This window comes from Trachurus japonicus, chromosome 6 (genome assembly GCF_045865225.1).
Source record: "Trachurus japonicus isolate A0001 chromosome 6, Traja_1.0".
NCBI lineage: Eukaryota > Metazoa > Chordata > Actinopteri > Carangiformes > Carangidae > Trachurus > Trachurus japonicus.
In genome coordinates, this window is record NC_140912.1 from 25754555 (window position 1) to 25780712 (window position 26158).

The following is a 26158-nucleotide window of genomic DNA, read 5'->3' on the forward strand; positions in this document are numbered from 1 at the left end:
GAGCGAGGAGGGGGGGTTTCTATTATTTCTATTCACTCAGGCTTCTGAAATTATGTACTTTGTGTACTCAACTCAGGTTTATTTATATAGCACATTCAACACAAAGCAGAGATTGATCCCTAAGTGCTTTAAAGCAAAATAAAGAATACAAAACAGCAACAAAAGAAAATGAATGTAATAGAAAAAAAAATTATGAATTATAAGATTTTATAATTGGATGTGTATACTCTCTGTTTATGAATAAAAAGACTTGGAGCAATAAAAAAAAAAAAAGTTGATTCTCACAAAACATTCCCCCGCTGTTCAAGAGAGCGATATAAAAAATCATTCATACCCACCACAATACAGCTGTACAACTCCTCCGTCCTCTATCTATCTATCTATCTATCTATCTATCTATCTATCTATCTATCTATCTATCTATCTATCTATCTATCTATCTATCTATCTATCTATCTATCTATCTATCTATCTATCCATCCATCTATCCATCATTCATAAATCTCTGGAGCACTTCTCTCACCTGATGATCTCCCGGGAGGCGGCGACCTCTTCTTCCCAGAGTCCTGAGTGGTGGAGCTGGAGGACGGCGTGCTCGGACACGACTTGTCCTCCTTCTTCTTCTTGTCCTTCTTGTACCCTGAGAACACGGCCTTCCACAACGACTTGTGCTTGGGCGGCGTCTCGTCCGAGCCGGAGACCCTGCTGCTGCTGCCGTCGTTCTTGGCCTTTTTCTCCTTCTTGTTCTTGCGCGGCGAGAAGAGGGAACTGCGTTTCTTGCTCTTGCCGGCGGAGGAGCCGTCGGACGAGGCCACCGAGCTGTCCAGGCTCTTGTTGCTGCTGAAGAAGCGCTCCGGGATCGTCTCCGCCTTCTTGGACTCCAGGGCTTTCACCGCCGACATCTTCGGAGACACGGACGACTTCTTGCCCTTCCCCGCGCCGTCCGGGCTCACGGTCCAGGCCACTTTCGGCGAGGCGCCCTTCTCCGTCTCGGATTCTTTCATCTTGTTGAGCTGCTTGGCCATGGCGTCCTTCAGCACCTGGCTCTTGATGGACTTTTCTCTGGCTCTCATTCTCTCCTCGGCGATCTCCTTGGCCTCTGGTGAGAACTGAGTCGCCCTTTGCGCCTTGGCGGCCTGACCGCCTTGGATGTTGGGCTTCCCGTTCTCCATCGCCAGCGCCAGATGCAGAGGAGGTCGTTCCCTGCTGGGTTTACTGGTGGGCGGAGTGTAATACCTGTTCACGCTCGTCTCCGGCGTCCGCTCGTCGTACGTCTCCTCCACGTCGTCGGCGAACGGGATCTCCTCCACCGTCTCCACGAACGACTTCCTGAGCCCCTCCGGCCGAGGCTTCGTCTTCTTCTCCCGCATGACCACGACCACCGGAGTAGTCGCCGCTTCCGGCTCCGCCTGCGGCGACGGGAGCTTCCTGGGAGCGGGTTTGGGCGCTGACGCCGGGCTCAGCTGGGCCGACCTCGGCGTGGGAACGGGAGTCTTGGCTTTCGGTGGCTCTTTGGCACGCTCGGGTGGAGTCTTCTCCGTCCCGTTGCTCCAGGACACCTGATGTCTCTGCTGCCGGAGCACGGCCGGAGACTGATTAGCGGGCACGGGCGGCGGCGGGCTGGACGGCGGGGTGAGCATAGCGGAGTCGGACATGTTGTAGCTGTCGCTGTTTGCGGTCTGGCTGGTGGCCAGGCTGCCGTTCAGCCCCAGGCCCGAGCTGCTGCTGAGGTCTCTCTTGTCCGAGCCGTTACTCTTGGGCTCCGCGGGCGCGGCGATGGGGGTGATGACCTGACCCTCCAGAGTGATGTTGAGTCTGCGGATGACGGCTCGGCCGGCGAAGGCGGGCTTCTGCTCCTCAGGCGCCTCGGGAGCCTTCACCTTGAATGAATGAATGAATGAATGAATGAATTTATTTATTTAAAACAAGGACAATGCACAAAAAACATTAATCTTGTAAAACAAGAAGAGATGCTTTGAGCCAGGTTATAGCAACAATTGCTAATTTCCGTTGAAATTCATTGAAATAGGACATAAGTGACATAATGACCATAATATTTTAAAAATTGACAGAATGCACTAATAAAAGCAGGGAACAGGAGCGCCAAATCATAAAGTGCACAATAGGGATTAACAGCACATACACTCTCTCTTACTCTCATCACACATTCAAACACAAACACATACAATACACAGATAACAATCCAACTATCCCCATCCTCCTCTAATAACCACACTCGTCTCATAGCCAGACACATACACACACTCACGTTTTACTCAACAATGTGTGCAAACTTGCTTACTCAGTAACCAGCGCTTTGACAAGCATGAGAATGTGTGAGGATTTGTACGTAGAATAAGTTCTGTGGGAAGGAGATTCCACTGACTCATGGCCACACATGAAAAAGAAGAGCTGCCAAACTGAGTTCTACGTTGAGGAATACTACACTCACCCCTCGTAACAGATCTAGTTAGACGTGCTGTGTTTTCAGAGCAGAGTGTCACAAACTTTTTCAGAGGGGGGGGCATATAATAAGCATTATGAATAATTTTGTGAAGTAGACAAACATTTGAGTGTATAATCAAGTGTATAATCACCTTGACGGGGGGAGTGTCCTGCTGCAGCGCGGCCTTGACGACGCTCTTCTCTAAGATCTTGCTGCTGCGGTCCAGAGGAGACAGACCCAGGCTCTTTCTGATCTCGGCGCTCTTTTGCCAAAACTCCTCGATGATGTCCGTCTTTTTAGAGGCCGTGTCCTCCGTCGAGGAGGAGGAGTCGTCGGCGGACTGCGAGTGCTCCGGCGTGCCCTTGTCGGTTTTGGTCATGGGCGTGGAGGTGACGGCGGGGACGGGCTGCGTCCTGACGGGAGAGTCGGAGGAGAGCGGCGACGACGGCTCCTGACAGGGCAGAGGCTGCGCGCAGATCGGGGAGAGCGGGTTGCCAGTCAGAGGGCAGATGGAGCGGTGAGGAAACACCGGAGATTTAGGCGCGCGAGTCTCCGGCAGCGGCGTGGGCTGGGAGCGGATCGGCGAGCTGACCGGAGACTTGACGGGGGATCTGACGGGAGACTTGAGCGGGGAGGCGATGGGCGATTTGGTGGGCGTGCTGGGAGGTGATGAGGCAGCGGAGGCGAAGACATTGACGGGAGAAGCGGCGGCGGCGGGAGAGACGGGAGAGGAGACGGTGAAATGATGGTGGACAGGAGCAGCTGATGGGCCCAGCGGGCTCCTGGCAGCTGGAGAGGGAGTCGTCCTGTCAGGCTTCGTCTCCTCAGGTATAAATGGGTCAGGGAAAAAGCGAGTGCCAGGAGACTTCACATGAGGTGTCTGGGAAAAGAAACAGAGCTGGTTCAGGGTTTTCAGATTTTTTCTTTTTGACAGTACCGTCACTTATTATTTTCAACCAGATACATTTAGAATCATCTCACCTGTGTCTCAGGCTCCGGTGATGGTTTGAGAGGTGAAAGGACGATGTCTTCTTTCTGTGTCGGGCTGCTGCTGGATGGCTCTGAGGGGCACAGACAAAAAAAAACATGTCATTGCCATTTGTTCTTGTAGGAAACAAACTGTACAGTGCTGCTTGAAAGTTTAGGAACCTTCCAAATAAACATGGTGCCTATGATTGTGGCTAAATAATTCAGTTTTGGACTCGTCTGTCTAGAGAATGGATGTCCAAGAAGGCCTTTGGTTTGTCCAAGTCCTCTATGGCAGGCTTTCCTTTACTGGGAGCAGAGACTTCCTCCTAGCAACTCTCCCATTATATACTATATATATATATCTTTATTTCAGACTCAAACACAAACACAACACAAACAATAAAAGAGAATAAAGCTAAAAAAAAAAAACATAGAAATAGGGATTTACATAGTTGATATCAAAAATAGAAATTACTATAAAGTTAAAAAGAGACAGCTGTACCAGTGTCTCCAGAACAGAGATTGATACCTGGTGGAGCTACAGTTAATGGGTTAGAGCTGTTAATTATATGGTTTTCTGAGGCTTTAAGCCGACACATAAATCTATACATCAGGTTTCTGAGTACAGTACAGCGTTAAAGATGTTGACGTGCGCATTTACAAACATTTCAAGGTCTTTTAAGTGAGATTCTTAATGCATCGTTATAATTCCATTCATTCCATGTCTATTCATCTTTCACCTGATTGTTGATGAATGTATTATTCTCCTGGTTCTTGAAAGAATGTGAACGTTTTGATGGCCGTCCACGTAGGCAGAGTTGTGGTGTCCTCCATTTGTAAATGATTTGTTTTACAGATCTTACAAAACCTTTCCTATAAGTGTCTCATGTGATTGATCTGCTTATGGTAACTTGAGCACCCACATGTGTTTCTCCTGAGTCTATTACCTGCTTGATTTTAACCAATGCAGCTGTGGTTCACTTCATTTTGCACATACTCTGATCCCATGTTTCACTTCCTGCTCTGCTGGCTACACACACACACAGTTCCCTCAAAACAACTCCATGTAATTAATAAACATAAATTTGACATTTCATATATAAAAAACTGGGGATGATACAATAAAAGAATCATGGGGCGCCATACTGTATAGCTTAGTAGGTTGAGCAGGCGCCCCATATGCAGAGGCTACAGTCCTCAATGCAATCAATCCTGAATCTGGTGGCCCCTTGCTGCATATCATTCCCCCTCTCTCTGCCTCCCCATTTGCTGTCTCTCTCAACTATCCTATCAATTAATGGCAAAAAAGCCCCAAAATTTAAAATAAAAATAAGAGAATCATGATATAAAAAAAGAAAAATCTAAACTACTCAAGGGGTTCACAAACTTTCAAGCAGCACTGTACATGTGAAGGAGCAATTTAGTGGAATGATTAGTGGCACATACCGATACTAGACGTCGTTCCCACACTGTCTGACTTCTTGTCTTCTTCAGGAAGCGCTTCAGCGTGCTCTGATTGGTGCAAACGAGCCTCGGCTTCAGCATCTGATGGGATGTCATCTGGAATTGAAACGTAACATTATGAAGTATAGTGCACGAGGAAGAACGAGGAAGAACTGATGGCTTGTCTTGGGGATTATTATGTGTATCCGTTTGGCAGCTTACCCTGATCCATCTCCGTACCAGGCTCTATATCTGGGCTGTCTGCTTCTGCCTCCAGGTCTTCTTCTTCCTCACAGGGCTCTGGTGCAACAGAGATGCCAAGAAATGAGTGAAAAATGGAAACGCGGCCTGTCGTTGCTCATTCACAGTTTTATTTTTGCACCTTTCTACAAAAACATAGCCTAACCTCAACTTCTCAGAAATTCTGCCTAAAGGCGAAAACAAAAGGACACAAGAATTTAACGACTGCTTCAAGAAAAAACCTAAGCACTGACGAATGGAGCTTAAAAATTAAAAGTTGGAAAAGGAATGGAAAATGCTTCAAAACTAAAATCTATTTTTTTTCTGCTGAAAACTTGAAAAATGAAAATGTTCTGGCAAAAAAACATATAATATTAGTTCTGCATACAAATGAAATCATAAGTTATAGTGAGTCTGTGAATAAAAATGAACAAAGGATGGGGCACAGAGCAGCATTAGTAAATACATGCAACAATCCATTTATAAATTAACAAATGGATGACATTTGAACCAAGCAAAAGCACAACCGAAAAGTTAATGACAATTGTTATACAGCAGTCTCTCATATAAACAAAAAAATTTGTTGAAGGAGACTAAAAACTGGAGTGGGCTAATAACCAACCCACACAGTTAATTCATGCAGTTTAGAAATAATATCACAACATAAACCGTCATTTGTGCTCAGTGCACAAATGCGCCATTGTTCATGTGGGTGCACAAGGACAGAGTGAAAGAACATCTGACTCTAGTAGATCTTCACTGAGCTTTTAGCCCAGAACACAAGCCATGAATATAGGACTCTCATTTCATTCACTCGAGCTTTTTAAAAGTTGATTAAGTATCTCAGTGGCCTCATTCTCTGCACTTTTTGCATTTCCAAGAGCCATTAATGTGTTAGTGAAAAAAAAATAGCGACAGCAGATTCCAATAAAATACTGCACGAGACTGTGATATGAAGTGTTTTCAATCCTTGAAGGCTCGTCTGTCACTGGAATACATTATACTGCAGCACAGTCTGCCTTGTAAAGTAAAGTGAAGATACATTTTGGGAAGTTGGAGAGGGCAGAAGAGACGTTGGGTTGTGGAAAAAGTGAAACACAGGTGCTGAATCCGATCCCAGGGGAGCGGCAGAGCTCTCCAGAGTGACAGCCTTACAGCATGCATGCGTGTGAGTTTACTGGTCTCTGCACGTGTTTCTGCATGCTCCAGGGAAAAAAGGGGCCAGCCGACAGACAAGAGAAGAGTATACAAGTCTAAAAAGACAGGATGCCACGATCCCATTGAAACTCTGAGCTACCTCCAGACATGGACTCCAACCAGACTCTCACTGCCTCGTGTCGGGCGGACGTGTGGGCAGGTGCTACGTTCAAACCAGAAGATACAGAACGACGAGGGATAGATGGCAGGGAAATAACAGTAAAGTAATTAGACACATGGGAAAGGACACAGCAGAACACAAAAGAACAAAGCAGAACACAAAAAAAAAAAGAAAAAAAAAATCAAAAGGAATTGACGAGAGGGTTAGGTGGCACGCTGGGACGTGGTTGAGGAACTTTACGTTCACCCCAGCGGACCAACAGCAACTCTGAATGACAAATTAAATTAAAAAAGACTGAACACAAAAATTAGACATTCCAAGAAATAAAAGCAAAAGTGACAAAAATGTACAAAATTAGACATGATTATAAACAACAGGTGGGTTAGTCAAAGGGGGGGAGGGGGAGCTCTTCACAGACATGAAGACAGAACAGCAGCAGCCGCACCGATGAAACGAGACCCTGATTCTTATTATTGTGAAGCCCACAGTCTTTTTCGCAGGTGTTCGGCTCCTCTGGGCGGTGGTGGGGGGGGTTACCTGTGGAGGAGGGCTGCGTGAGCTCAGAGGGCTGAGAGAGTCGGGAGGCCGAGACCGGCAGACGGCCGTCCTTGTCTCCCTCAGAGTCCAGGTGTGGTCTCACCAAACCTGGAATGGCCTGAGGATCCACAGGCTGCACCACTTGTTGGAGCTTTAGGTTCCTGGCTAAATGAGTGTGTGTGTATGGGGGGTGGGGGGGGGGGTCAGCGTACGTTGCCAATGTTGCGTTTTTTTTGGGAGGTTTGTGATGAAGTTTTGTGAACAATGAAAAAAAGATAGATGAGAGCAGTTGTGCAGGGATAGTGGAGAATGACAGAGGAAGAAGAGAGGAGGGAAAAGACAAAAAAAATGAAGGAGAGACAGTTAGAATACACAGCAGCAACAAAAAATCATTACAGGAGAAGGAGGAGGAGGAGGAGGGAGGCTGCATGCACTAGACTGCAAAAAAAAAGTCAAACCATAATAGTGAGCTTCAAATATCAAGGTTAAAGAAATTAACAATTTGTTGAGCAGAACTGATCTACCACTCGATACCAAACCAGAGCTGCAGCACCTGGGTGGAAAACACAAAAATTGCAGGCGTTCATCAGATTAGTATTTGAAAGCCATAAACAAAAAAAAACAAAAAAAGAGAGGTAATAAATAGCAGGTTAAAGTGGGACTCACAATAAAATGAAAAAACACTTTCTTTTGAAACTTCAACCGACAAACCAAAGGAAATTAAAACCACACAGAGAGAAAAGAAAAAAAAAAAGAGAGAGAAAGGAAAGCCACACTCTCGTCGTAGAAATCATTGAAAATGAAACTCAAACCAGCCAGGATTAAACATCACACTCAAGAGGAAACTGCAAACACATCCACAGGCACTTCACTTCTGCTGCTACCTTTAAATGTACCAACATCCTCTTCATCTGTGAGGTACTTCTCCAGCCAAAGGCCTGACTGGAGCTCTCTATCCCAGGGGCAGTAATCCCCCTCTGCCAGCAGGGGGAGACAGAGGACATGCCCCGCAAAGAAAATAATAAGGCATACACAAATATATGCGCACACAGAAAAACACGGTGGATAAAGAAGGGGAGGGGGGGGGGGGGCGGGGGTAGAAAAGGAGGAAAGAAGCAGAGGACGAGGAGAACAATGTTTGAGACAGAGACACGACACACCAGCTGTCCTAATAAAGGTAAATGGAGACTGGACAGGGTGTAAACATACAAAAAAAAAGGAAACACACTATATTTTTTACTCCCAAGATCACAGAAAGAACGGAAAAAATAAATTTACCATCGCTTGATTCCTCTTCCTCCTCCTCCTCTTCATCCTCCTCCTCATCCTCCTCCTCTTCGTATTCCTCTTCCTCGCCTGCTTCGCCGTCTCTGCTGGCTGCGTCGGCCCGAGCTTCGCCCTCCCCCTCGTCTCCCTGGTCGCCCCTCAGTTTGGCGTGGAGCTCCACCGCCTCTCTCCAGGGAACGCCGCCGAGGTCCGAGGGACTGGGAAGCTGCTGCTGCTGCTCCCCCTCCGCCTCCGCCTGCGCCTCCAACTCCAGCTCCAACTCCAACTCCACCTCCTCCTGATCTTCCTGCTCGTCCTCCTCCTCCATGTCTGACTCCGAGCTACTGTTGGTAAAACAGGGAGTCCAAATGTTTCAGTTTACTCCCACAGTATTTCAAAATGATTAAAATCTTCCCATTTTTTCAGAAAGGTATACATTTGTATACATTATACATTATTTTTTCTATATGTTCCTTCAATAGTTGATGTGTTAAAGGGATAGTTCAACATTTTGGCACAGTGGACCATTGCCAAAATCCCTATAGTCATAGCAGTAGGTTCGTTACCTTTAATTGTCGGTGCAAGTTATTTTTAGAACGGCGGAGCAGAGCCGTGAGCTGCTCAGAGCTACGCTACAGAGGCTAATGGGATTTCTTCAAACTCATCAAATGCAAAATCCAACAACTCCAACAACTTGACTTGAACGGAACGTCAAGTCAAGTAATTTTATTTGTCCCAACTTGGGCAATTTGATTGCAAATAAACAAATAAAATTACTTGACTTGACGAGACAGTGTTGTTTTCAAGGTAAATGCAGAGACTGTTTGCCGAAAAACTGACCCCGACAGGAAAGCGCATCAGTGGTTTTGCATGAATTTACCTTGAAAACAACTCTGTCTGGTAACGTTCTGTTATTATCTCATAGTGTGGTGAATGTGCAGGTCACAACTTGTCCACCAGAGCGTTTTGGAGTTGTTGGATTGTGTATTTGATGAGTTTGATGAGGGAAAACAAGAAATCCCATTAGCCTCCGTAGCGTAGATCTGAGCAGCTCTGCTTCGCTGTTCTAAAAATAGCTTGCACCGACAATTAAAGGTAACAAACCTACTATGGCAATGGGCCAATTTTGCCAATTTGTCAAAATGCTGAACTATCCCTTTAAGGAGTCAACACACATACTAACTACATTAGTTTACATTATCTATTTAATGTTTGTCAGGATGCATATCCTCACATATTGGAGGTTAGGAAAAAAAATCAGTGGCAAATGAGCCAAACGATTAATGAACTACTTTTTCGATCTTCGTTCAGAGGCTGTGTATCCCGTCATGATGCTCATACCTGGATCCCAAGTCAGCGTCCGTGGGCTTGTCCAGCACGCTGCTGAGGTTGTGTTCTGCCAGCGTCTCCTCGGGCACCTCCTCCAGCTCCTCCTCCCTCTGCAGGGACAGTCGGTAGTTCTCCAGCTCGATGCGCTCAGGAGTTCCCCGCAGTCGTTTCGGGAGGCTCGGCTCCTGCAGCCCGTTGACTTCCGGTGCTGAGACGCAGGAGACGGGCAGAGGAAAGAAAAACACAAAACACAAGCAGGAATCAGGAAGGTGCAACCCGTCCGGAGGAGAGGAGCAGCGCAGATGCCATGCAGGACTGAGAGTAGGGGCATGGCTCAGCTGCTGACTGTACTCATCTTTGTAAAACTAAACCAGACTGAACCAAATCCACTGAAAACTAAATGCGAGTTCTGATGTTTAAATGGCATCAAATCCATCACACAACCAAATAGGAAACTGTTGCACTTTAACACAACTTTTTTTTTACTCCCTTTTTTTTTTTAATAGGACAAATCGACAACCACACTGATTTAAGATCTAAAACTGAATTTATTGCGTTAGATTATGTTCCTACAGCAGATATTAAAAACAAACACAAGTAAGTTTATCACTCTAAAATATCTCTATTTCACTACAGTTATATAGGTACAAGGTTGGTGCCTTGCCTTTTTCCCATCCTGAGAAGCAAATCTTAAAACTGGTATCAACAAAGTGTGACTTTCAAATGAGGAATTGGGAATTTGTGAATGTGAGTGGAATGAGTTAAAAAACAACACCTGAAACTACACTTCCCGTCTCTCTACTCATTACAGCAGAGCTACAGTGTTCCCTCCAATTACAGCTGCTGTAAGCAATGACCCCAATGTAAAAAAAAATAAATAAAAAGTAAGGAACAGGTGTAACAGTGAATGTGTGAAATTTGATACTGTCACAAAGTGTATGTGGATAACGGATGTGGTCAGACAGCTGCAGTGGTTTATAATGCCTGAAATGCTGAGATGGTTTTACGTTTTACCTTTCCATAACAATTAAAGGGCTAAAGCGACCCCATGACCTGACTTGTGCCATTTGCACAGTGTTCCACTTTCAAAGTATTTATCTTATATACTATATTAAATTCAGATTTTTACTGATAACATCACTGAATTTACTTAACTATTACAAATAGCAAGGAAATAGTACAATCGCTAAATTATTTTTGCATTATCTGATAAACACAGGATTTACATTGTACTTTTGAGTGATACCATGATGTTATTTTTCACCTAAACAAAAACAATGAAGTTAATCTATTCTATGTTGCCTTTAGTAATTAAAGTAATTATTATTAAATGTTATTACCTGATTTAAATGTTACATATGTTTGTAGTATTATTGCGGTAGTCATAAGCTATTATTCAATAAGTAATACTACACTTGCCACACGATGTAGCAGGCCTACACTTGACTTATTTAAATTCCAGTTACCTTACCTTAATCCATTCCACTTCTTTCTATATAATATGATTATAGTTGCCTATAGTATGCAAAGCGATAAATGCAGAGAAATGCACTAAAGTGAGCAAACGCAGGTCTGAGCGGCAATCTGTCAGGGATGAGAGGCTGAGGGATGCGGGAGGAACAGGGCAGCTGAGAGAGTGTGGCAGAGGAGTGAAACAAATCACAAGAGAACCAATCGCAGGCACCGATTCAAGCACCGGTAGAGCTCTCAGTTTTAAACTGCTCTGATAGGAGGGGGGAAAGGTAAAGCTCACAAAAAGCACTGATACTGTACAGGCACTTGGTCACAGTATGGTGAGTTTCAGTAGGAGGGATACAGTAGATGCAAAAAAAAAAAAAAAAAAAAAAGAACAGCTTACAAAGAGAAAGAAACACATCACAAAGCAGGCTCTAAAAGAAACACATCACACAGGAGGAGGTAGAGGTCAAACAGAGCAGTCACAGGCCACTAGAGGTTACAATCACAGAAGAGGAAAGCTTGGCTCTTCATTAAAAAACACAGGCAGGAAAAAAGTCCGGTTTAGGTAGATAACCAACTTAAAAAAAGGTACATGAATGTGTTGCCGAATTTTAACTGATATTTGGAGTTAAGGAAGTTGCCAGATTACTGCTTCAATGCGCAAAATAAAACCAGAATGAGAAGCAGAACAAGAGCGTTAGGGCTGCTGCCTGCATGGGGAGCTGACCAGAAGGGAGGTCCGCCCAGCTCTTTTTAATGTCCAAGCCAAGGTAAAAATAAATAAATAAATAAATAAATAAATAAATAAATATATAAGTTTAAGATGCACCATTCACTTCCAAAAATATTCCACCAAAGCAACTAAACTGCCTCGGGCCAATCACAAGTCATGACCTGGCTGCTAACATGGACAGAAACGAATGCTGCATCTTGAGGAATTGAATCAGTCACTGAGACGAAGACTCACAAAATCTACACAAACACTTCGCAGGCTCAGTGAGTCAATACAATCAGATCCGTACAGTCTGACCGACGTTAGCTGGCACAGAGTAAAGAGGAAGTATAAGGAGGAGGGAGGAGGGACAAGAGAGGAGGACATGCTAGAGAAGGTTGAGCAGGACATTGATGGTGAAACAGCAGAAGAGGTAGATGCAGTAGGTGCAGAGGAAGGGAGAATCTAGGGGGTTGTGCGCCACCTGGTGGCAGGTCCAGGAGAGCGTGCGGCGGAGGGTACGCAGCGGGACTCCCACGCCCATGGCCAGGCGGCAGGGCGCAACCGCCACAGCAGCAAGAGAGGAAAGTGGGGTACCTGAGGGCTGGAGCTCGGCCGAAGGCGCTGCCGCTGCCATCGCCCTTCCCGGGGCATCGACGGTCGCCGTTGGAGTTTGGGGCGCCTGGTTCTCCTGCAAAAAGGTAAAAAGATACAGATATACTGTGAGGCCAGTGCCAAATGAAAAGAAAGTGCCAAATGTTCTTATCCAGGTGCAAAAAAAATATCAAAGATAAAAAGGTTCCTAATCAATATGCTACACTGCTTCCCACTTGTTCCCCTATGTACTTAAGCACTGCATTTTGAAGATAAACCACACAATGAATTTCTGCATTAACTGCCAAGTCGATTCAGGTTTTCCACCAGGATTTCTTATTTTAAATAAGTAAAAAAAACAATAACAGGTACCTTGGTTGTGATTGGAGCAGGGGAGGGAGCAGGCCTCTTTCTCTGAGCATAACCAGACAGGCGGTAGCAGTAGTGAGGCTTGCAGTAAAATTTCCCTGCAGGATAAAAAAAAAAAAGGGAGACAGACAGAATGAAAATAAGCAGACATACTGAATGCATAACAAAACATATACACTGCACAATCTGAAAATGTCATCTCACACACCCCATAGGCTTTTATCTGTTGAAGCAGCCCGTCTGGTTTGTCATTCAGAATTAAAAAAGACTTCACTTTTGTCTGAGCAGTTCAGACCAGCAGTGGGTTTCAGTCCCACGACCAGTCCTGAAAACAGCTTCTCTGTCTCACTGAACAAAAGTGTAGCTTGTCCTTCAGCACAATAGACACCTCCCAGAGAGGGAGAAAAAAAATTAAATCATGGGACTTGGCACTGCAGCCAGTGTAACTATATAATCTCATTTAATGTCATTTGTTTAAAAGTGAAGTTTACACATTTTAAAGCTGCAATGTGTTAAATTTGGTTATAGAAATGTTCAAGTTATTCTAATGGCATTTACCCTGCTGAACTTATGTGCAGTTCATGTGTTACTTTCAAGTCAATTCATTCCCAGCATTCATTGTATTGGATGGTGACCATGTCTGTTTTGATGCTCCCACTGGGGGGCGCCAAGTTTGCATATTTTGAGAGTTTTTTAAGGCATAATGTGGTACAGTTTATTTGTTCTCTCTCTTCAAAGTGTTTTGGTTAATGTTGTGATCATCAAACTGAACATAATTTCAATTTATTTTGTCTGCGTCTGATGTTTAAAAAGAAAAAAAAAAAGCTCCTCGACAGACGGCATATAGATGGAAGAAAAAACAATCAAAAGGTGTTATCTTCTTCTTACCATCCTCCACATCAAAGGCGTAGGAGGACAGTCGTAGTGTGGTGCCACAGTAGTCGCACTTGAAGCAGCTGCGATGGAAGAACTTTCCCTCCGCGCTCAGCCTCTCCATCACGTACACGCGCTTTCGACAGAAGAAGCAAACGTCGCTGCCTCCGATGTTGACAGGGAACTCCTTTCTGAGAGAGCCCTGCCGAGAGATAAAGCATTTATTTAGTCTCTGGAGGGAAACATGGAGGAGAGAGGCTCAAGTAGATCTGAGATTTAGCACCGAGCCACAATATCGGCACAGACAACAACGTATGCTTGGGTGTTTTATATTCTAATAACAACATCACAGCAACTCACAAGGTTATTTATCATCATCTTGTTCAAATCATCTACAAACACAAGGGTACCCAAAAAACTGCTGTTTCTTGTTGAGGAAACACTCTACAGGCAAAGGGAGATGGATCGGGGGTTCGACTGGGAAAGAAAACTAACACATCGGGTGTATCAACCACATGTCACTGAACAAAAACAACACATCTCCGGCAAATGGGGCTTTGATTTGCGCAGCCACATGCCGCCTTCTTCTACCACCTGGAAACAAGATGCTTACCAAATCCCTCTTTTCAGGTGAGGGCTTGGGGTGTTCCTGAGACTGAAGCTGATTGGTTAACTGCTCAGCCATTGAGTCAATGCCCCCTGTGTACATCCTTACATAGCGCTATTAACAGGATTAGGAGAATTAAAAAAAAAAAAAAACAGACAGGTGGACAAATATTAGAACATGATGGATTAACAAGTAGGAACATGTAAAACAGATGGATGAGGGTTTGTGTGGGGAAATCATTCAGCAACAGCAACAAGTGTTTCAACACAGGAGACAATAGTATCTGACAGGTCGTTCAGACATGACAAAGCAATGCGCCCATGCTTGAGTGATCAAGCGTTTAAATGTACTGGCAAATCCACCTAAGTAGTTACAAACCGAGCAGCTCTAAACATCTGCCCTCAATCAAACCAATTATTCCATAAATTCAATTGTGCAATCGTTTGCCAACAAGGAGCATTAGTGTACTGATAGATGAAGTAAATTCTCAGTATTTCCAAAGACAAGAAGAGAGCTACTAAGTAGATCTGTAACATAAACGGCTGATGGACACCATTATTCATGCTTACACACTCGTGTAAAGCAGTCATGCATTTTTCATTCACATGCATTCACACACACGCAGAGTGACTCACACTGCACTGTATTAAACAATAAATATTAACAAAACAAAACGCCAGAAAGCAAAGCACTATGCTAAATGTGTATCCTCTGAATTTAGATCACAATCAACATATTAAATTGTCAAATCCTGTAAATTTATTCTCTAAAACTGGGCTTAAAAACTGTCCAAAAAGTCCAAAATAAGCTGTTTGATCCTCAATAGGAGAAGAATTGAGGTCACATTTGATATGAGCAAACCTAAGCCACAAAATCTTTGAAATGAGATTTGAGCAGGCTCTGGCGTGTCCCACTGCTGGGTTGTTACTCTGCCACAGTTGGAACTGTGCTCGTCAACATGGGAGTGACGCTAGATTAGATTTTTTACTGCCAAACTGCTCCTCCAATCTAAAACAACTACCAGCAGCGACTCCCTTAGCAAAACAACTTTGGGAATCATAATTGACTTCAAGCACGCTCCAGATAAGAATATATTGATATCGAATGGAGTCACACAGTCACAGGGGCGGATGACTCACACCCACATAGTCATCACAACAACAACAACCACCACCACCACAGTAAACAGTTAACAGGTTGCACATTAGTTGTGTCAGATAAGAAGCTGCCAGGTTTTCAAAGCAGGTCTCAGGTGGGATTAAGCTGTGTTTTTTTTATCAACAAAGTGACACGATGCGACTTCTTCAAAGACCAAATGCAGGTGCAGTGTGTTAGTGTCGCCACCACACTCCATTCCTCCGAGGCGCGACGTGACGTGACGTGACTACCTGTCTCAAGGTGTCAGAGGGAGAACCAGGAGGACTCTGGGCTCGGGCCAGGTGCCATTGTTCCATAAAAAAACGAGAGGGTTTTTTCTTAGTCTCCACAAAAGAGGGGGAAAGAAGAGAAGTTAGAGGTGTAGTAAAGTTAAATTAAAATGTTGTTGTTTTTTACACCAGTTGTTTTCTCTTTTCACTAGATACATTTGTCAGGAAATTGTCTGTTGGTCAGCCTTATTCCCTCTGGGGTTGTCTTCAATGCTTACAAATTAGCATAAATTGTTTAGTATGCCAACACTGTTTTTTTTAGTCAATACAACCTCTATATTTCTCTTTCTAAAGTTTGTTTCTATCAATATCTGAGCAAGTGGCAAACAAAGTTGACTGAACTCGAGTCAAACAATAAAATTAGCTGTGTTATTTGCTGTTGTGTACTTCACTAACACGTTAGCATAGACTCTTGAGTAACAAAGTGATACCAACACTGCTTTTTCTCATTTTAATTCATTGTAACTTCTATATATTACTTATGTTACTTCTTCTTAGTCATATGTATCTCAAATTCACGTGAATTTAACATGGGGTTTCTATTGAAACCAGGTATAATTCTATCTGATGCTCTGTATGTTAACTTAAATTGCTGAGTCAGGGGCAGCGACAGTAGAAACACCGAGATAAAACTTTATGTTTAGTAGTTGTTGTCTTTCTAGCTGCACTTCTGAAATCTAACCCTAACCCTATACATTTGTAGTTTGCAGTGTGAAGGTTTATTATTTTTGTGAATTAGCCAGACGTAGGTCATGTTTTAATGTCAGATTCTATAAATCTGATTCACAAAACTTTGATAAATCTACAAAAATCATTCATTTGCCCTTTAGTTTTACAGCTCCTGTGATGCTGTCCATCTCCACGACTTCATGCTAATACAAAAAGAGTAGAAATATTTTCCAAGGCATACATGACTTTATCCTAATACAAAAACAGTAGAAATATATTCCAAGGCAATGGCATACATGAATGATTTTGCTGAATACCCCTAAGAAGGTAAAGTTGGCCAACAGTGAGTGCTTGCATGCATTTATCAATGTCTTTAAAAGTGCAACTGATAATTATCTATCCATATCAATAGGTGGAAATGTCACCTGTGGTGCAACTGGCTTGCCTTCAAACTGAAAGGCAAGTTGCTCGGCCCTCTCCTGAATACTAAGCACATATAAGGGCACTTGGTCATCAGAATGCAGAGGCCCTGCCGACTCCTGCAGAGAAAAAGATGGTTCAATCACCAGAAGGATGTTTCAAGGAGGAAAATGTAGTCGTTTCAGTGGTTTCCACAAAAAACAAACAATCTCTCTCTTCCAAAAAGCTTGCCATTGTGGTACAGACCACATATGGTATTTAAGTCGTTGTTTTCATAGTTCCAGCTGACAGTCTTTCATTTATGTAGCAACGTGAGCCTGAGTTGGTAAACTGTTATGCCCTAGAGTTAGTAGCTATATCAAGCAGGAAAAAAACCTAGCCAAACAACAGACTACACTTGAGATAAATAAACTCAACAAGCTCAAGTGAGGACTGTCCTGACCTCACAGAAATAAAAAAAAAAAACTCCATGGCAGGTTATTTCCTCAGTACAACAGAGGGAGATGACTGAGTTAGTACACAGCAGCAGAAACCTAACCTTTCTGGAAGAGTCAGGAGAGGACAGTGGTGAACCAGAGTTCCCAGTTAGGCCCCGGGACAAGTACCACTGCTCTATAAAGAAACGGGACGGCTTATTCTTAAGCTCCACGGAGGAAAAAAAAAAAAAAAGGGATGGTTGAAAGAGGGCATTAGTCTTCAGAGTAAAAAGTAAAAACAACACTCAACACTACTAGAAACCCATGTGTGTAACAAAAACAGCCATGCATGGTGTTCACCTTCAGCTTCGGCTTGTCAGGTTTGCCTTTAAACTTGGAGATCAGGCGCTCAGCCCGTTCCTGTATACCGGGTATGTGAATGGGTCCAGGATCCGTCAGGTGCAACGGTTTCCATTCCTGCCAAGGACGGCTCTATTGAGACTTGATGCTGCGTGGGTGTATGTATGTAGTGGCTGAATGCTTTTAATAGCATGGTTTTATACAAGGAAAAGAACAGTTTGTTCCCCCCAGATGTCTGTTCACAGCAACACCAACCATTATCTCATCGAAATAAACCCAACCACAAACAACAAGCGATGTCCATGCAATCACTGGTTTACTCTACCCCGTCCTCCAGAGGCCGTTCGTAGTATTCAAGCTCCTCTTCCTCTGGACTTTTATGTAAATTCTTAAAGGGCAGAAACGGGCAGACAGGTGGTTTGTATTAACAATTTAGTTTTCATCCAGCATAATGTAGTCTGACCTCTAAAAACAACATTCAACAACTTGTCTTTGTAACAGCTCGATTGTCTCCCTGACAGCGCCTGACAATAAGTTAAAAAATCAGCCAAGGTCTCTTGAGTGTGAATTTATTTACAAGCCATCACACATCCCGACCGACATACCCTTCAGCATTAAAACAAGCTGCTCCTCTGATAACGACACACACACACACACACACACTACCCACTCACAGCGAAGAAAAACAAGACTGTGACCTCTCTTGAAAGTTCGCTCTGGGAATTGCAGCGTTTTGTTTTTATTAGCGCTACACACTGCAGAGGTCAAGTCTGAGGTCCAGCAGACATGATTAGGAAGACTGGGTTCTGGAGGTAAACACGGGGAGTTAAGGGAGTAAATATAAGGGGACTGGGGGGGGGGCAGCACTTGATGGGTTTCGCCATGGATTTGAGGCAGAGATAGACAAGACAGAAAACAGACAGATACAGCAGACTGTGCGTCACCTCTGAGTGAAGAGAGAGCGAGGAAGTGGAGGAGGAAGAAGGGAGCAGAATGGTTTTCTTTGGGCAGCTCCGAGAGCCCGAGCTGGACACTTGGTCTGCACCACTTCTGGCCTTGAGAGATGAACAGGAACAGCAGATCGAGCAGAAGAGGATGAGGATGAGGATGAAAATGATGAGCTATAGTGGCAAGATTTGTGTTTATTCTCTTCCTCTTTGTTATTCATATACCCTCAACATCAAATTTAAGTGCACCGTTTGGTTAATAGGTTAGTGTAGTGTTGTACTTCATTTGGTTAGACTCACTTACAACACAGTAGAAGCACCATTAGCAATGCACGACACATTTCCATACAGATAGAAAAGAGTATCTATAAAGTGTATACGGCACAATACAACATTTTATAAAATGCATTGGGGAGACAAAAGAAAATATAATTAAATGGTGCTGTAATTAATTTCTAAACTTTAAAGCTGATGTTTAGGGAAACTTTATTACAATATTACAGAAGAAAGTTGTTTTTAAATTTTTAAAAACTCAATCAGAGACACTTTGCGTAGAGTAAGCACTCTGGATTAAAGCAGTTACCTCCAGACTTTTACAACTAACTTTCATCTAATTTACTCAGCACCGAGAGACTTTAAGTGCAGCAGGAGGACGTTTAAGAACAGCAGCACATTAAATCCCTTTAAACAGCAGAGTTTGAGGCTTTAAATCAATGTCTGTGATGTGAATGCTTAATCGACTGAGAAGACAAAAAAAAAAAAAAAACTTTCTGAGCATCAGCAGGAGAAAACTGGTTCTGGCACTTTCACTGCGCTGACTCTTGTTATTCATGAGGGAAAACAATAAAGCAGGGTGTCAACAAGAGAGGGCAGTGGACTACATCTGGTCCTCTACTGCGGCTGCAGGAGTCAATGTGGTGCTGGATGGATCTTGTTTCTTCTGTGCAGCTATGAGGAGGATTGTTGGCTAATAAAAACAGCAACCTTATATGTATCTATTTTCACAGGGAGGGATGAAAAACGAGAGGGAACCCTAACAGGAGCTCAGGAGTCAAAACAAAGTGGTGGGCAAATGCAACATGAAAGAGGAGGGAGGTAGATGTTATAGAAGAAGACTAGCAATTCTGTTCTGATGTGTTTTTCTTGAAAATACATATTCAACTTTTAGATTTATTTTTTTCTACAAGAAATATTTTGACTGCTAGCAGCACAAAGAACTTCATTTTGATTCAGCACATTTTTTAAGTCTTAAAAAAATACACTTTTTTGGAGAGAAATGTGAATTTAAACAGAGCTTTGTTTCTCCACAGGGTTTCTAACTAGATTGTGCATTATTATGCAAATGTTATTTTGTGTTTTGAATATATTGGTACTGGTATATTGGTTATTTATAACTTTTTTTTCCTTTTTTTTGCATTTTGGACATGAACTTTTTCTACAGTCAGTTCAGAGACGTCCTAATTTGGAGGACTAATTGTATTTCACTATAACATCTAGAAAACAATATGTCTCCGAACCGACCAAGAATCAATATATGCCATGTGGTGGAGGAGGAACATGATTCATGTTCCTCCTTATACTGAATTTGTAACCTTATATTTGTATTTCTACTTTTAACAGCTGTTGACAAGAATTTGTTGTTTGTTACGGTTTTATTTGTTCTAAGTGGATGTTTTCTGGCATCTCAAACTGTGAAAATGATCCTGATATCTCATCTGCAGGAGAATGAACCTAGACTGGATGGATGGGGATGTGAAAGGAGTTGTTGGGAGGAACTACCAGGCCACCGTACCTGCTCCCCTCTGTTGGGCAGCGTCTGACACTTGATCATTTCTTTGTAGCGAATGCTCAGCTGCTCCTGCTGCTGTGTGCGCCTCTGAGCCGGGACAGGAGGAGAAGCAAGGAGGAGAGAGACCATGACAGTGCTGCATTCTTATGTCTCTCTCTCTCTCTTTCTCTCTTTCTCTCAGACACAACATGCACAAAACTTCACAGCTATTCCATCGAGAAGTTAATAAAAACACTCACACAGTTTTGTTAACCACACAACACACATCGTTTCCAAGCAGCAGCAGAGTTAAAGCCACCAAATCTGACACTACACATCCTGCTACAGAGAACAGACTAGCACAGACCAACATTATTAAAGCAGCTTTTCCCCGTCTATGACACACACCACACGGACATATGGTTAGATGAGTCAGTCTAGCCGTTAGTCTCTAAGGGGATCAGGGTGGCACGGCTCCACTCTTTTACCTTTCTCCATGCTGGGACTGGGGCCAGGCGCATTGGCTCATTCACAGGGGTTTGGGGCGGGGAAGGGGGCAAAAGGCGATCCAGATTGGGCAGAGAGTCCCCCTTTGTGTGTGGCCCGAGGGAAGATGAGTGACAGCGAGCGTGGCAAATGAGAGGGCCAGAATAACCAACCAACCATGCAAGGAAGGAAGGCATCATGAAAATGGTCCACGATGGGAGACAGAGAGGCAGAGGAGAGACACAGAGAGAGAGACGGAAAAAAGAGGAAGTGAATCAGACGCAAATGTGGTTGGAAAAATAAGTGTTCAAAACTGAGGGAAATGACAGACAGTCATAAGAGGATCATGCTGGGAGATGTTTTATAATAGAAGCGAGAGATACTTCACAGTAAAAGTCATGCAAAATAAACATTAATAATAAATGGAAAGAGAGGAAATGAAGACTCATATATCTTAAGTCAAGTATCTGCTACATTTTCAGCCCACAAAACCCCCCACAATATTCTAAATCAGCTATTTTCACAGTCACCTGGTGGTCATAAAGCTTTTATTCTGACATGAAAGGAAGAATGGGCGATGTCAAGTCACACAGTAACAAGACGTTGTCTCAGTCTGTAACAGTGGCGAGCCGTCTTTTCTTTCTCTCAATCCACAATACTGTCCAGTGTTTCCACAGCCCACATCCCCCCTCCCACTCTGCTCTGCTGCTCCACAGTAGCAAGAAAAAAAAAAAAAAACAGCGCTTGGCAAACCCATTTGCCCGAGACCTCCGAGCCGAGTCAGCACTGTGAGGCCCGCCTACATGACTCAGGAACAATACCCAGCCTGACCGACATTAGCATTCTGGCTCTGGGCTCATTAATACGCCGGCCTACGGCTCGTCCATCATGAGACCGGCGGAGGGAGACCTTGTCGAACGATGTGAAATCTGCATTATTATCAAAATACTCATTGTGAAAATGGAAAAAAAACAAACCACGATCAGTATTGCAGAAAGGTAACCTGAACTCCCACGCAGCCTGAACATCTCTCCCCTGCTGATTCATCTTCCCTCTGTCTCTCTCTCTCTCTCCACCACAAATTGAAACCACGTGACTTCCTCCATACCTGTCTTTTCAGTCCCGTGTGCTGGGCGGGGGCGTTCTCCTCAAACTTGGCGAGTAGCTGCGTGGCCATGACCTTGACTTTGTTGTGGTTCCCTACGGCGGCAGAGTCCGTTTTTCTCTCAGACAGAATAGCAGGGGCTGACGGCCTGTCGTCACGACCGGTCCTGGATGCCTCCTCCTGCGAGGAAAATAGGGAAAACAGGTTGGTTTTTTTCCAGTCTAGAGGGATTAATTAGTCTGTTCTGGCTGGATAAACTGATCAAACAGCAAATCACAAGCTCAACATCTGAGACGCTGAGCTGTCACAACCACTCACATCTTCAGACTGACTGGTTTTCCTTCTCTTCCCCAAACCGTCGACATCCTTCTCCTTTTTGTCCTGCTGACGACACGGCGCGAGTTATTTTAAAACAGTGAAATGATAATTTAAGAAATCTCGATGTGCAAACGGTGCATTCCTCGCAGGCACTGACCTTTGGATTACGTTTCCTGGATATGGCTATGCTCTGACCGAGCTTGCTGAGGAACGATATGGGAGATTTGGTGCTGGCTATGAGCGCAGCCTTCTCCTCGGGACTCAAGTTGTGGTTATCTGAGAAGAAAAATCCACAAAGAGAATGAGAGGTTACAGGCGAAAGAAAATAGCACTTCAAATTCCTCTCAGGATTACAGGTAATTATGTTTTTCGCAGCATCTGTCTGAAGATGACACTTATGTAATTACAGACGCCTCACAAAACCGGATTACAGAACAAAGAGGTCCTGGTGGTGGTGGTGGTGCATCGCTCACTCTCACCTCCGGGTGGCACTGTGTCCCTAAACATCTCATAGAACTGGCTGAGGTACATGACCATGGAGAGTTTGTCTGGCTCCACCACAGAAGACATCTCCTTGCCAGTCATGCAGGGCGAGATGCCAAACTCCTTCTCGGCCACGTCGAAGCCCAACTGGTTGTTCTTCTCCTGGTCGCGCTCGTCCAGCGAGTCGAAGTCGCTGAGGGCGACAAGGAAGGACGGAGGAGAGTCAAAAGACAGTGTTGGACTGAGATGGGACATCACAAAGATAATAGACAGACCTTTCATCCTTTGATCTTATTTTTCCATCTCATTTTCAGTATTATTACTGTTATTATCACTATTAGGAGTTATGTTATTATTGCTGTCTAGCTAATGCTATCACAACTGTTATCTATACTATTTAATACCACCTGTCATTATTATTATTATTATTATTATTATTATTATTATGACCAATATTATTATTCATTAATTACTTTCTTTATTACTGCTGTCACTATTTTACACTACTACCATCCATATATCATACCTGAATTACACACATACACACACACACCTTGTTCAAACCTTGTGTATACATTGATGTACAGTATGTCCACTGTGTTGTTTGTCTTGTATTTCACAATGAAGTAAAAGAAATAAAAAAAGATAATGGACAGCCAAAAAAAAAAAAAAAAAAACTCACCAAAAAGCAATTAGCATTCATCAGAATGATCTAAATCCATGTTAATCCATTTAATGTAACTTGAATATTAGGGGTGGGAGAAAAAATCGATTCACATAGATATCGCGATATATTTTTTGACGATTTTTAAATCGATTTTTTTTTTCAAAAATCGATTTTTTGTTTTTGAAAAAAAATTTTTTTTTGAATTTTTGAAATTTTTTTTTTTGAATTTTTTAAAATATTGTGCAATGTGTATTTGTTAGCCTCTTTTACATACAGAGAGTACAGGCTTTGAAAAGGGTTTAAGTTCATTTTATAATGGAGTATGTTAATTTATAGGCTCCTACAGTGTTTGTGTGCAGATAAATGTTAAAAATGCGACTAAAAATCGAGAGAATCGGCAATATCGTAGAATCGCAATTTAAATCGAATCGGCATCCAAAAAATCGTAGAAGAATCGAATCGGGAGAAAAGCATATCGTCCCAGCCCTATTGAATATGCTCCACATTTACACACAAGCTGATTTAGCAGAGGGTAATGGTGAACCCACATTAACAAGACAATTGAAGAAGCATTTCTATACTGCAGACTGCTGCACATGGTATGGACAGCATTCCTGTAAATGTCATTACACTGCAGCTGAGAACCCCATTAACTTGGATCATCAATACGTTTCAGCTGCACATTCAGGCCATTTAAAAACATTAGCGGTGGAACATCACATCAGACGCGGAGCAGCAGCCCCTCCACTCAGTAAGCCTACACTCACTCAGCATCCGTCTTCTACATGCCTACACGTGAACACGGTTTTCCCCAAGGTACCCCCCCCCCCCCCCCCCTCCTCCCACCATCTGACCTATCACAGGCAGCGGAGCACAACGGCTGCACCTCTTGGTAAAAAGGTCAGGAAGGACAAAGACACTAATGGCTAATAATGTTAATTGCCACGTTGCCTTGAGTGGGTAACAAACTACATTAGGCACTGCGGATGGAGACTGTGTTGTTTATAGGGGGGTAAGGAGGAGTGTTTGTGTGTGTGTGTGTGTGTGTGTGTGTGTGTGTGTGTGTGTGGGAGGAGAGGAAGAGGGGAGGGGGAGGTTATGAGGCAAGATCTGTTAAGTGACCCCAGAGGCCATTATGGCTGGTAGCTGTCACCTCATTTACAGTGATGTACTTTCCAAAACCGAGGTCCCAACCAGACAATAAACATCATTAGCAACCGAACAAACTCACATAAACACAGCGGGCCGATCATTCCAGAGGCCGCAGCCGTTTTAACCATTTCGCGACCGGGGATACGCTCGCCACGCCAAAAAAAGATAGTTCAACAAATGTAGCGCTGGGATTCTCCCTCTGGCAATAGAAGTAGGTACTGTAGGTTTAACTCAGTACCTGAGGAGGGAAGACTATGCACATTATGTAATCTAAATGTAATTGAAGATGAACTGCATTTTGTGTTTCATTGTCCGTTATATGACGAAGCCAGGCAGTTTTTGTTTCAGAAAATGCTAAATGTGAAGCCTGAGTTGTTTTGGGCTGATGATGATGAGGTAAAGTTGAAATGTTTCTTCAGAAAAGAAGTCTTTACTATAGCTACTTTCATAAAAAGTGCCTGGACACTAGAAAAAGTGAATTATTTATGTGAATTCCATGTGGTTTTTGGTTTTGTCTGTACTCTGATGATTTTGTTTGTTGTCTAAATATGAAATGTGTCTTGTAAGCCCTTATAGGCTGGGTGTCTTATATATATTCAATTCATTCAATATGTACCAGTACCAATGTTGATCTGTGTTGTTTATGTATTTCTTTCAGATTCTGCAGAAAGACATAGAGCCCTGAAGAAGATCATGCTGGTGGTCGAAAAGTTGTTTGCTTAAATTAATAAAAAGTCTGAAACGGAGTACTGGTGTGCGGGCTACACGTTTTTCTGCACTACTACAGGTTAACCCAGCACCCACGGCCGATGTGCGTATAACGAAACCCAACTTTCTTTCAGGTACTCACATGAGATCCGGTCTGTACCGGTGGATGAGGGCGCACAGGGCCAGACCGCTCTTCCAGGACATGGTGAGGTCTGTTACATTAACGTTCCTGTATCCCTCCGTTTGTCTCTGGCACCAGTTGAGGAGCTTACTGGATCGAGCGATGGACTCTGGTGTGGCAGAAAAACAGAAAATTAATGACTTGATGCAACTTGAATAAAACATAGATTCTGGGGGGTAAAAATGCAAACTTATTCTAGAAAGCACTACACATCTGTTGCTGGGCAATCTCATGGCCTTGGGTCCTGCAAGGCTGAGCATACAGTAGGAGAGTAAAGTTGTGTCATCCACGGCCTCAACAACCTTGTTAGTACCAGTTTCAACCAGCCAGTGAGGAAGTATTATGAACTTTTTTTTTTTTTTTTTGATGTAAAGTAGAACAAGGATGCAAATGAGAGGTTAGGAGAAGATGCAGATTTCACAGGAATCCTTTTTACATCTATAGTGCACATTAGGTGTTGAATATAACCAGGGGGAGAGGATCAATGATCGAAATTTTTTTTTTTTAAAAGGCTGCAATCAGTCCATCCGCAAAACTCCACCATTCCAGTGAACATTTCATTCATTCATGAATACGTAGCAGGTAAACTTTTAAAACTGTTAAGGGAAACCTTGAAAAGCAACACCATGCATTTGGACTTTGTGTTACCTTGCAACTGCTTGTCAAGCAGGCAATTTTCTAGAGTGAAAATAGTTCATTATTACATTTCAGCATCAGTGATTGCAGCAAAATCCTACACTGATCAATGAGCACACTGAGGAAGACTAATAAAAAAAAGCAAAAGACACAAACCGTTCCTGGCCAGCTTGGGCGTCGACGTGTTGATGACATTCTCGATTTCAATGCGCATTTCCCTCGACTCCCCTGTGTTGAAGAGGTGCCGCACCTGC

At 43.4% G+C, this 26158-nt stretch overlaps 1 protein-coding gene across 7 annotated transcripts in view; it reads right to left on the bottom strand.

Moving 5' to 3' along the window:
• mical3a (microtubule associated monooxygenase, calponin and LIM domain containing 3a) overlaps positions 1–26158 on the bottom strand; it is a 96071-nt gene that overhangs the window by 17783 nt on the left and 52130 nt on the right. For 3 of the 7 annotated variants that reach the window (XM_085780011.1, XM_085780008.1, XM_085780012.1), the window contains exons 11-26: positions 26061–26154; positions 25230–25377; positions 22557–22753; positions 22235–22353; positions 22078–22140; positions 21763–21939; positions 13570–13756; positions 12685–12779; positions 12316–12409; positions 9561–9756; positions 8232–8563; positions 5081–5158; positions 4862–4975; positions 3428–3507; positions 2598–3326; positions 524–1880 (exon numbers count right to left, since the gene is read on the bottom strand). In XM_085780011.1, coding sequence (XP_085636137.1) covers positions 524–1880; positions 2598–3326; positions 3428–3507; positions 4862–4975; positions 5081–5158; positions 8232–8563; positions 9561–9756; positions 12316–12409; positions 12685–12779; positions 13570–13756; positions 21763–21939; positions 22078–22140; positions 22235–22353; positions 22557–22753; positions 25230–25377; positions 26061–26154 — 4060 coding nt within the window. Of the gene's footprint in view, positions 1–523; positions 1881–2597; positions 3327–3427; positions 3508–4861; positions 4976–5080; positions 5159–6395; positions 6459–6953; positions 7119–7837; positions 7931–8231; positions 8564–9560; positions 9757–12315; positions 12410–12684; positions 12780–13569; positions 13757–14167; positions 14276–15549; positions 15643–16682; positions 16797–17215; positions 17321–17453; positions 17571–17778; positions 17842–18397; positions 18509–20656; positions 20759–21762; positions 21940–22077; positions 22144–22234; positions 22354–22556; positions 22754–25229; positions 25378–25916; positions 25947–26060; positions 26155–26158 lie in introns of all 7 variants that reach the window. The other 4 variants (XM_085780009.1, XM_085780007.1, XM_085780005.1 and 1 more) reach the window with 3 other exon arrangements.